This window comes from Juglans regia, chromosome 9 (assembly GCF_001411555.2).
Source record: "Juglans regia cultivar Chandler chromosome 9, Walnut 2.0, whole genome shotgun sequence".
Classification (NCBI taxonomy): Eukaryota; Viridiplantae; Streptophyta; class Magnoliopsida; order Fagales; family Juglandaceae; genus Juglans; species Juglans regia.
In genome coordinates this window covers 21,707,675-21,720,577 of record NC_049909.1, presented here as the reverse complement: position 1 = coordinate 21,720,577, position 12,903 = coordinate 21,707,675, and the positions used below count along the sequence as shown (strand labels likewise).

General features: G+C 31.9%; 1 protein-coding gene across 1 annotated transcript; it reads right to left on the bottom strand.

The window, feature by feature from the left end:
• Positions 1 to 1,874: 1,874 nt before the first annotated feature.
• On the bottom strand, positions 1,875 to 12,659 carry LOC118349387 (probable leucine-rich repeat receptor-like serine/threonine-protein kinase At3g14840). Its single transcript, XM_035693737.1, has 24 exons — positions 12,348 to 12,659; positions 12,030 to 12,198; positions 9,510 to 9,581; positions 9,345 to 9,416; positions 9,167 to 9,238; positions 8,996 to 9,067; positions 8,760 to 8,831; positions 8,553 to 8,624; positions 8,367 to 8,435; positions 8,134 to 8,214; positions 7,905 to 7,988; positions 7,637 to 7,708; positions 6,793 to 6,858; positions 6,149 to 6,229; positions 6,013 to 6,051; positions 5,801 to 5,844; positions 5,040 to 5,422; positions 4,682 to 4,877; positions 4,114 to 4,248; positions 3,824 to 3,942; positions 3,484 to 3,694; positions 3,093 to 3,330; positions 2,801 to 2,951; positions 1,875 to 2,494 (listed from the first exon to the last, which is right to left on the bottom strand). Exons 1-24 carry the CDS (start codon positions 12,439 to 12,441, stop codon positions 2,093 to 2,095), a joined length of 3,066 nt encoding a protein of 1,021 aa, XP_035549630.1. The 5' UTR covers positions 12,442 to 12,659; the 3' UTR covers positions 1,875 to 2,092.
• Between the last annotated feature and the right edge of the window lie 244 nt (positions 12,660 to 12,903).

Here is a 12,903-nt window from a genome sequence, read left to right as displayed (position 1 = left end):
GCATCCCACGTTACATATCATATATATTTTATTTTTATTAAATTAATTAAATTATTCTACTCATTATTTATACACTACATATTTATTATAAAAAAAATTAAAAGATATATATTGTATGGAATGCTAAATAAAATTATTCTTGCCTAAAATTTAGAAATCGCGACTAATCGTCGATATTATTTGTTGATCCATATAATTGTAAAATAAAAAAGGTTAAATTGATCGAAAGATGTGAATTTTATTATTTATTATATATCTTAACACTCATCTTTATATATGGATCAGACTCTCACTTAATGAGTAAGTCTGACAAATTAAATATTTAATTAATAATTAATATTAAGTATAAGTCTCAAATAAATAACTCTAGATTAAGTTTTTTTGGCCGCATGAAGGACCACGGGTTCTCAACCCGATGTTGTCCACAGCTGTTCATAAAAATCTGCCCCAAGTTGCATATAAAAGAACTCCCAAACATCTTTTACCCTGAGAGAAAAAAAGATATGACATCGAGGGATCAGAAGCTGGTTCTCAACCCGATGTTGTCCACAGCTGTTCATAAAATTATTGAACTCTGGCTGTATCCGTACCAGTTCTCAACTTTGTATATATACAGAGCACCTGCCTGCGTGGCTCCACATTCAATAAAGAAAAAATATTCGCATCATCTCGAAGTTGCTGCACATTCAAAAAAAAAAATACATTAAATGAAAAAAAAAATATTTATATATATATATATATGAGATGTGTTGCAACTTCCGACTACAGCTCTTTCATAAAAATCTGCCCCAAGTTGCATATAAAAAACTCCCAAACATCTTTTACCCTGAGAGGAAAAAAGATATGGGATTGAGGAGCTTCGAGGAAATAAAGCAGTCAATGATATTTAATTGTTATGGGCAAATGAAGTCCGCGTCCCATAATGTCATATGAATGCTCCTAGCCACCATCCGCAGGTCGACACAGGTTAGAAAAGTCTTCTGGAGGCCATGATACACTGATTTAGAAAAGTCCCCTTTGATTTAATCATGTGGGCCATGCACATTCATGATCTTCAAGTTCTAGCTTGCCTGATTACTTTCGTACGAAGCTGCATTAATGGTAGGCAACTGCTAGTCTTGCAAGGGATCGTTAGATTGGACAAGGGAGGTTTATCTTATATCACGAAATGTAGGAAATAATATTAGAAAGTAGGCTGGGTTGTTTGTTTTATTTGATTTATCTCTTTGTTCATTGTTTTGTATTTTGGTAATCTAGTCGAAGACAAAAGAAACACATTTTCTCTTCAATAATCTCTTTTCCGTTTCTAATGACATTGTTGTTGGGACATTATGCATGAATGGAGTGTGATTGCAGTGCCACGTCACATATATCTTAGATATCTAGCTTTGACTCGCCTAATTTTGATTTGAACTTCTGAAATTTATCAAACAGTACATCAATTTGTAAAACTTATAATAATATATTTAGGGGTAATGATCATCAATTGGAACTACTGGGATTTATTTTTCTAAATATTTCTATGTACATAGATATATTTGGTGCGCATTAGGGGTAGATAGTAATGATCAGTACTTGCAGGTCCATGTTAGGATTTGATTGCATGTAAAGGCTGGCTGCCACACTACATTTCACGAGTAGAGTTTTTCTTAATTATATATTTTTTTATAGTTTCAGGAGTGATTTAGAAATTAAATGATAGTTTAAGTAGAATTTATGTATTTTTCAAATTCATAAATATTTTGTTTATCTTATAATCCAGAAAAATCAAAAGGGAATGCGTCAAAAGTTGCCAGTTATGGCTATAAATTTTTTGATTTTATGGACCAACAAGATATACAAAATCTAATCAGAATGCAATATCAATGGGGAAATTAAACATGAAAATCAGGAAATGTAAATTGTAAAACATGATAAAGATTATGTCCCAGTTCAAATATAATCCCAAATCAATATCACATACTTTATGGGATTTTTTTTATTTAAGTACTTAATTTACCTATATATGCAACAGGTACTTAAAATATGTCGCAACAATTAGTGCGATTAAAGACTGACACCCTAAGAATGAAGAGTAGTATTGATCATTTATCTAAACTCTTTTCTCCAAATAACTAGAATCCATATTGATTGGATATAGATCAACGGCGCCGGATGTGGATGAGGTACCTGTGAACTGGTCATCCGTTAATACGGTACTTTGGGTCTTGCTATTTTCCCTACTCGATTCTTTCTTATCTTGAAAATGATCCCACAGTGCCTTCACTTTCATTTCATCATCTACGGTACTTAAATTTGGACCCAACTCAGGAATAACAGCACCGCCCTCAAGCATGCTCACCACTGAGGACATGGTAGGCCTAACTGATGCAGAAACATTAGCGCATAGGAGAGCCACATTAATCATGCGCATAACCTCTTCCTTGTTGTAGTTTGAGCCTAATCTTGGATCAGCCAAATCCAACAAATTTCCCTTCTCTTTCAAAACAAGTGCCTGCATAAACAGATCAAACAATAAGCTGCCAATTATAGAGGAAAAATGGCTCATTTTGACTTGAGAAATCAGTAACAAGTCAAAATAAGCCATTTTGTAGACTCTTAGAAAAAAAAAGTAGAAACAGATAATAGAAGTTGGAGTTGATTCTTCATTCTTGCTCTGCAAGTGTGGCAATTGGATATTTTATATTTTTCGTGAAATATTTTCCTAGCTAGTCCACATTTTTAATATTAGCAAACACAAGAAAATAAAATTAAACAAGAGAGTCAAGAAATGCAAGACAAAAAAAGTGATTCAGATCACCCAATCAAGAAGAAGGAGAGATTCCCCCTTAGGCCGGTGACTCGTGTTGGTCTTCCCACTGACAATTTCCAAGGCAACAATTCCAAAACTGTAAACATCTGCTTTGTCAGTTAAATAACCATGCAACGCATACTCAGGTGCCATATAACCACTGCAAAATCACATATCAACATGCGGCATTCTCAGTATTAGGAATTTGTAACATTGCTATATAATCAAAGGCAATCATCTCTAATTGTTTTTTTTTTCCTTTAAAACAAAGATCTTAGGTTCATTATAAAATACAACTCACTAAGTTCCAGCAATTCGGGTGCTGATGTGGGTATTATCCTCTTCATCAAGCTTGGCCATACCAAAGTCGGATATCTTAGGGTTGAGATTTTTATCAAGCAAGACATTGGTAGACTTGATGTCTCTATGGACAATCTTCAACCTTGATTCTTCATGGAGATAGGCCAAACCTCTTGCTATACCAACACAAATCCTATGTCTTGTTGGCCAATCCAATTGCAACTGATATTCTTCTGGCCCTTCAATCAATCAAGTCAAAAGAAAGCATTTAATTAGGATTATTACCATTATGCATACATGATACATGCATGTACGTTATCATTGATTGCATGTTATAAATACGCATGATACAAGTAAACAAAGCAATTACGTGCATGAAGATAAAATTTTACCAAACAAAGCACGAGCAAGGCTATTATTTTCCATGTACTCGTATACAAGCAACAATTGATTTCCTTCAACACAGCATCCATAGAGCTTTACAAGATGAGGGTGCTGCAAAGCAGAAATCATGCCAATCTCATTCAAAAACTCACGATTTCCTTGCTTTGATTTGGAAGAAAGTTGTTTGACTGCCATCATGGTGCCATCAGACAGAAGGCCCTACGCGCATACAAAAAACATAAACTTCTTTTCATGCTTAAACAATGGCACTTCAAAAAGAAAGAACTATAGTTAAGAAGATAGAGTTCAACTCGCATCAATCAAAAGAAATTATTTTCTCTGCCATACCTTATAAACAGAACCAAAACCACCTTCCCCAATTTTATTCGCCTCATCAAAGTTGTTTGTGGCTGTTTTGATTTGCCTTAAGGTGAATGTTCCAGTTTTCAGGTCTAGGTCTCTTAAATCTGAGGAAGGTGCATGCCAAGTTAGATAGGCAACTAGATATGCTTGGGAAATTTGAAGAATTCTTAACATTCCTCGTGATACAGATGAAAATATTTTAATGAAACTTCTATTGATTGTAGGGAATTAGGAAAACTGATTGATAATAACAATATTAATTGCCTCGAAACTACCATGATCAGTAGCACTTGATCTCTGTCCTAGACAGCCTTTCCACCAGAGGATAGCCACAACAAATAATATTATAACAAAAGCTCCGGCAACGAGAATTCCAACCACTGCTCCTACAGATATACGGCCTGATGCGTCTGCATTGAAAATATATATATATATATATATATAGGAGTTGTAGTTTAAGATGAACGTCAAGGCAATTGATAGGAGAAATCATCAACCATCCCACTGAGGAATATATGACCGACAGTTTCAAAAGTTAGAAATAAACACAATTGTTTTCTTCCACTACTTAATTTGGAATTTTAATGGTTTGCATGATTTTTTTTTCGAAAAGAGGAAAACATTGAAATGAACACCATTAAAAAAACAAACTGATGGAATTTAATGAGTTTGGCATGCACCCATCAATGTTTTCCGTAAAGAAATTAAACTCTTTATAAAGGATCATCATGCTGCCTTAAATTATCCACAGAAACAAGTAAAATCAAAAGCTTAGATATGTGAGCAAACGAGGCTATTAGAAGTGAATGCCAGAGCTCAATATTCAACGGCTAGAAAACCTACCGGTATCCACAGAAATGGCAGAAATAAGAGGACCATAATCTCCTGGGGATGGGATATCAGTTGTCCCCTTCCCAGCCCAGTAGAAACGGATCTCCAGGGTACTATTAGTCACTTTAGCATTAAAACTTTGTGTATATGGCTTACGAACCCCACCTGCCGCTTTTACAATATCGAAATCCTTCAGCACTCGCTCTCCCTACAATATATATATATATATATATATATCATGTTCGAATCCATTTATTACATATTCATGCATTAACAACTGTTTCATGCTAACAATAATATATGTTAACACAGGAAATTGGTTAAGGAAGAAGATGTTGCATGGAAGTATCATGTGGTAATAACAATTAACCTGAATGTAAACATCAAATATACGTCTTCCTAAGCTTCCGTACGTTTCATCATCAGTGAATACTGTCTCCGCAAAATGGAGCCTTACTCTGTAATTCCCACTTACCAAACAAAAGGCATAATAAGTAAGAGAGAGAGGAGAAAAGCGTGCTGTCATGTACAGTCTTGGATCGATCGTGTCCGTAGAGATTAGTTCGGTCGAATTTGGCAAAATGTAAGCTTTTTTAATAGGGCTCATGAAATGACCAGTGCTGCTAAACGACCAATCTTTTGCAAGGAAGAAATTTGAAGGTCCCCCTTGATCTGTATCAGCATCATATACAGTACCTTCATTAACATCTACTAATTCTTTACCGCCACAATTTATATGAAGCCGCGTGGACCCTGAGACAAAAAGCAACATTTTAGACTGCTATTCATCGGGTAGACAAAACATTCCTAATTTCATTAAAAAAAGGTGGGGTAAGAGAAAAAAACCTCTACAATTTCAGACGAAATTTCAACATATGATCTTTCGCCTATTTTTTCCGTCATTTTTTTTAAATCTATATATATGCTAACTGTAAGAAGTTTTGCTAAGAACATGAATGTCGAATTGTTGATCAGAAATTATACAAATTTTGGCTATAAATATAAGGTACTCCTAATCCCTTCATCCACCAAGACAAGGAAAAGCAAATTAGGATGGTACACTACAGACCCAATTGTAACAGGCCACGAGAATTTAACAATCTTGAGGAAGTATATGACATTTCAACTTACTTTGTGGACAATCCGGAAAGCTAGTCGCCGAACACGAAAGAATGCTACCGGTACGTACGTAGCACAATGAAAGTCCAGATCAACAAGTTAGCATTAATATAACATGAACGATCGAAATTGGACTTGTGACACGTATAATATATCACAAGAAATTTTACCTCAGAAGAATTTACGAAACATGTTTTCGATAGGTGAAGTTGATATATACTTACGTTTCACTGCCCATCGAAGAGCTCTTGAACAAGTTGATCCTGAGGAAATTAAATAACACCAAGATAAAATTTCAGTGAGTATATATATGTGACCATGCATGCATGAAGACGCATAATTAGATGAAGTCGATCTTACTGGCCGCTATCTTTATTTTGACTGCAACTTGATGATGATAAGTCCGATTTTTCAATTGTAAAATTGTTAAATGAAAGATCGCTGCACACAAAAGAAGCAACATGTTTCATCATCTTCCGTGATGTAGCATGATCAGATCATCAGAACTTTTACCATACATGATAGATCATCAAATTCTTGGAAAGATGATATCATATTCAATGTATTATATATTGTCCAGAAGATTTGCAAATACTGCGCCTAAAATGATAATTATGTTTGCTTCTAATCACATAAACAAATACCAAAACAACCTTCGATTCGAAACCAGGATAAGGAGGCTAGCTTTTTCCTGACCTTCAACTTGGATGACCAAATACAGCAAAATGAGATATTAGAATTGATCATAAAATTGTACAGAACTCGGTTTCTGAGAACACTTTTTCTTTCATCCATTTTTTTAAGTTGGGATGTGATACTGATCAGTAGTGTATTTATGATGTAGAATTTTCAAATGCTAGATCTAAGAACTCTTCTTTCATGAGCTTAGAAATCAAGTCTTAAAATATAGTCTTAAATTCTAGCCTAGCTAACACGTAATTAAGCAATATTCCAAGAAATTAAGCTCAAATATAGATATGGAATTTGGCAGAGAATTAGCTTACATAGCTTTTCTTGAATTCAGTATCCAAGGAGGTATTCGTCCAGTTAACAAGTTGTGGGTTAAGTATCTGTACAGAATCAGTATTAACCAGTCAGCTTACGTACGTAGTTTTGTGCATTATTACAGCGTTCATTGGGTAAACTTGTCCCTGATGAAGAAAATCTCTGAACAGATCATCATTGAAATGGCTAAATCAGTACTTATATATAATGTGATGAGCTAAGTCAATGCTGTACCTCACGATGTAAATCTATTACCGTGCACGTTAAAAACGCTAAAAATATCATTTATAGTACAGGGCACGCATTTTGATGATTACATATTATAAAGATTGATCAATACGTTGATCAATTACATAAAATGGCATCAGAAAGTAGAGTGGATTTAGACCATGTTTCCAAGCCACAAAATTTTCAAAATTTTCTATAACATTTTTATAAACATGTTTATTCAAACATAAAAAATAATAAAAAAATCCATTTTAAATTTTAAGATTTTTATCTAATCATTACCTAATTCATTACTCAAATACAAAAATCAATACAAATTTCAAAATAAACTAATATTAAAAAAGTAGATTTTTTAAAAAATATATATTTTTAACTTTATTTATTCACTTCCACAAACATCTATACAATATTTATTTTTAAAAAAAATTATTTAAATTTTTCTCTTTCATTTCTCAAAACCTATATATTCTCAAACAAATTCTCACAATTCTCAAATATTTCTAAATTAACTTTCTTATTGTTCAATTGGAAAACTTTCTAAACCTTTTACATCCCCATGCCACTACTTAGACGATGTCAGCTTTTGAATGAAATCCATTCTATAATATTGCTTACATGTGGTCTACAGTATTTAGATGTAGAAAACTCTCTGGAATTACTCCACTTAGACTGTTGAAGCTGAGATCTCTGCATGAGGAGAATTTATAACTAAATGAATTAGAAAATAAATATATAGAATTAACCCTAAAAGATTTTGCAAACAACTCCCGGTCCTTTCAAGCGGCCGTACAATTAAATTTTCTTTCAATCAAGGTATTAATTTGATCGATCACGAAGCTGCATGGTTTCTAAATATATATATATCAAGAAGTACTATACTAACAAGGTTTTAAATTCTGTTTTCCCGCCGGAAGGTAAGAATATTTGATCGGGTAGCCGTCCAGTAAGATTGCAATTCCTCAATATCCTTGCAAAAAAGTAAATAATTATGTATGTAAAACTTGAGTAGCCATATATATAATAAGATAGATTGTTACTTTGGAAAATTAATATGTTAGCGGTCAAAACATATAATATGAATATATATATATATATATATATATTTAACTCACAGTATTTGCCATTGTGGTACGCTAATGTTTTTCAGTGGAAAAGTTACGTCATGATCAGATCCATTTAAGTCACTAATTCTCCTGTATGTCAAAATTCAACAAAGAATATTAGTCGTTCAAATCATATTATATATATATGTTCCATCTCCATATATACCGAGATGATTATATATATATATATATATATATATATAGAGCTGTGAGATTAATAGGCCAGGAATATTCGTACTTACAAGTCAGTTAACTTTCCCAAAAGATCAAGGGGAGGAATTGGCCCCTTCAAACCACTTGCCTGAATATATCTGACAACGTTGTTGCCATATTTGGATTTTATGAGTCATTCTAATACATAAGGAATATATAATAACAACAAAATCTTTTCAAAAGTTCAAAAATTAAAGGAATATATAAGGTCTCACAGGTTAGTGAGGTTTTTCCAGTTTTGAATATAACTGGGAATCTGTCCAGAAAATTGATTGTCGCTGATCATACTGTGCATTTACATTTGATCATTGATGGACAAGACAAAAAAAAAAAAAAAAAAGTGTCATAGGTATCTCAAAAGGAAAAATATTAGTAACTTATAATTTCAGCACGTGGAAATAAAGAAATAATTAGAAGCTTACAAATCTGTCAATGAGATCAAGTTTGCAAATGAAGGAGGTATCTCCCCAGTAAAATAATTCGAGCTGAGTGAACTACGATCGAAAATAACAGATAAATTATATAAATATGCAAGTAATAGTAATAATCCATCCAACGGCTTAATTATGATCAGCATCAGGATTCAACATTTTTTTTCTACAGAAAATCTAATCCAAGTAATTCTTGCGAAAATAAAGATCAGATGGAACAATCTTACAGTTTTTCTAACGAGGACATACTCCCAAGCTCTGGAGGAAGATTTCCAAAAAGCTGATTGAACGTGACCGTCCTACGAAGAAGAAAACCGAATTCCTCGATAACAATGTTAATCCTGTGAAAAAACTCTTCAAATATAGAAATGAGGTACGTGGGTGTAATCGAAACTCACAAGCTTCTGAGAGTTCTGATGTTTGCAAGAGCTCCGGGGATAGAATACGTTACCCGGTTTCCATAAAGGGAACTGCGATAAGACCCCATATGTTAAATATATAACGTACAGCTACGCGCACACATGAGAACAACGTTAACCTAAATAGACACATGAATATCAGAGGGAGTGAGAGTACAGGTTGACCAGCTGCTGCATGGAGCCCCATTCCGAAGGGATTGAACCGTTAAGGTAGTTGCCAGCGAGGTCACTGTAGATACGAGAGATCGGGGAGACGAAGAAATGAGCTCTATAGGTAAAAGTTAGTTGATGAAAGAAAACAATACACGTACAATAAACTTACAAGTCTTGTAGGCAAGGTAACTTCACCAAATCTGGAGGAAGAATGCCTGATAGCTTCTGTCTTTTGAGAAATCTGAAATTCCAACGATACTTTTCTTGAAAGGAGAATGATAAGGACAAAAATGTTTTTATAAAACATAATTGTAACTGTATAAGGAGCATATATCATTATTTATAAAAATGCGCACGATCATTAATTTAGAACAAAGTTGTTAAATAATTATGTTTCTATCACGAGAAAATGATATTAAAAACAGAACCATTTTTAACAAGAAATGTTTCATAAATTTATCTTAAATAGAGGACATTTTAATAAAATAAACTTAAGTTTCATTATTTAATAAAAATGACATCAATTTAAAACAAAGTTGTAAAATATTTTTCTATCACTACTCCTTTTTAAGATAATAGCCATATTAAAATTATAGTAATACTATTCTTTAATTTTATTAAATACAATTATACTTTATGCGACATGCGTGGAATGATTTCACTATTTGCATATATAATTATTTAAAATATATCATATCAAAAAGTATAATTGATTATGACAAAATCTATAATGAACAACGTCACACATCTCTATATAGAGAAACTATTTTGTAATATATAGTTTAACCAAATTTTAAATTTATCTAAGAAAGAAAAACCTTTATCTTCAATTTAAAGTATGGGCTTGGTTTTGAGCCCATCCAAACCAATTGGAGTTGTGATACAATTAATGCATTTTAAATTTTAAAGCTTCCCTGATATAATGTTGCGGGATTTTCGGTAATGTGGAATCCAATAACACATATTAAAATTTAACATGGCTTGATTTAATTTTAAGGAAAAATTTTAAAATTCAAATTTTACAAATCACGATTTAGTTAATGTTAACGGTGTGGATTTGAGAATAAAATGGCTCAAAAAATAATATTTTTGAAATTAAACTTGATAAAATTGTACTTACGAATTACTATTTCGTAAGAAAAATTAAAGGGTTAATAATTAATGCTTATTGAAGGACGAAGGACCGATGCATGGTTTTGACCGATTCTTTTTTGTTTAATTTTTTTTGTGTTTAAGAAAGTGAATAATATTGAATATATGTATTTTTTTAAAAAAACTAAATAAAAATATTAAAAAATTATTTGAAAAATAAAACTGAAATTGCAATTTATCGATTGATCATCGGTTGGGACATCGGTCCATTAGCATGATCTAAAATTAAATGCCTAGTCATGTTTATCTTTTAAAAAAGGAAAATGATAAGTAATTATATAATAAAATAATATTATTTAAATTTAAATTTAAATTTAATTTTAACTTTTACTTTTAATTTGATATATGTTTAAATATAATAAAAATACTATTATATTTAAAATTATTGTGAATTGATTGTTAGCTTATCAAAATATAAAAAAATTAGAAAAGAGAGGAGATTGATTTGAAAATTTAGAAGAGTAATGATAAACATACAACACTTTACACAATATTTTACACAATATATATTATAAAATAGAAATATTTTTATAAAATAATATTAATTTATAAGATATTTTATAAAAATATTCTTACTTTTAAAATATTATTGTATAAAATATTATATAAAATATTGTGTATTTATTATTTTTCAATTTAGGAACCGGAAAAGTCGTGGTAGTCATCAGTACCCAAATCAGACTCTGAGATCTGACAGGTGTACGTGTGTGGACGCGAGAATAAACATGTGGTCAATTCTTGTACAGCTCAAAGAAACAGAATTAATGAAAAGATTCGAAAGATATCGAGAAAAAAGTTATGGTATGCTAACACTCAGGACCATGCATGTGTCGGTGTCGGTGTCGGTGTCGGTGTCTCGCTGCATGATTGGGCAAGCTATCGTTAATTTTACTGTATATTTCACAATTATATTTTAAAATAAGAATATTTTTATGAGATATTTTACAAAATATTCTTTATTTTAAAATATAATTATACAAAATATTATAAAAAGTGTTATGTGTTTGATCCTTTCTCTAATGTAAGCGTGCAGCTGTTTGAAGGCAAGCATGATTCTTACCTTTAACTTCACCGCTTGAGAGTTGAGATCATAAGTGAGAAGCAATCAAAAGAAAAATAAATTATTTATTAATTATGAAATAAAATAATATATATTTTACAATTTTTATTTTGAAAATTACTTTTGATTTCATGAGTTTAAAATTTTAGAAAAATAGATATGATTTTATTTTAAAATTGTCAATTGTGAATGATCAGACGTTGTTATTCTTTCACCTAGTCATGTCCAGTAATTAGGGAGTTTAAATGCATTATTTAGTCAATTTTTTTAAGAAAAATGATTGATTTATACAAGTACTGTACGAATACCTTAAATTATAAAATATCTTTTATTGTAAAATAAATTAAACATATCACGCTAACTCGTGTTATAAGTTTATAAACTTATTTTTCATACATCTAACAACTGATCTCTAATTTGAGACTTATGAAACAGCTCGTCATTAAGGTGATCAGAGAAAGAGAGATGACAACGTACATGCCCACAACGCGGTATGACTCGTTAATGCCATTCACGACGCAGTTGCTGCAGCTAACAGCAGCAGTATCCTCTTTTACGGCCGATGGTGGTACAGTACCATTACATGGGTTAGAGAAGTCCCAGTCCTTCTTCCCCAACGTATTGAATATGACACCCAAAGCTTGCACTGTAAATTAAACTCCACAATTATATATTAAGCAAACCCAACTAATCAAATTCACTCCTGGATTAACGGACTATATATATATATATATATATATATATATGTTAATCGATAAAAATAAAAAAGGCTTTGATATATGTGTGTGTGTATACCTTCATCATCCGGCAGTTCAAGGGCTCCGGAAGCGAACGTTGTAAAGCAAACGGTCATGACGGTTGAAGCAAGAAGAAGTCGAAAAAGAAACATATTTATTTTCCGATGAAAATACCATGGACGACTTCACAACATACCCAATTAGCAAGTGAAAGTACGTAGTACTGAAGATCAGCAAATGAAAGGAAGGACCTCTGATTGGAGAAAGATAGGAAGAGAGAGCGAAAGAGCGAGAGAGAGAGAGATTGTGAAATAAAAACGGGACGCAAGTGGTACACGAGCAAATGATCAAAGGAATGACATTTGATATTGTCTATTGCCTACCGTGTTATGCTACTGAGCATCCCACGTTACATATCATATACATTTTATTTTTAGTAAATTAATTAAATTATTCTACTCATTATTTATACACTACATATTTATTATAAAAAAAAAAATTAAAAGATATATGTAGTGTGAAATGCTAAATAAAATTATTCTTGCCTAAAATTGAGAAATTGCGACTACTCGTCGACATTGTTTGTTGGTCCATATAATTGTAAAATAAAAAAG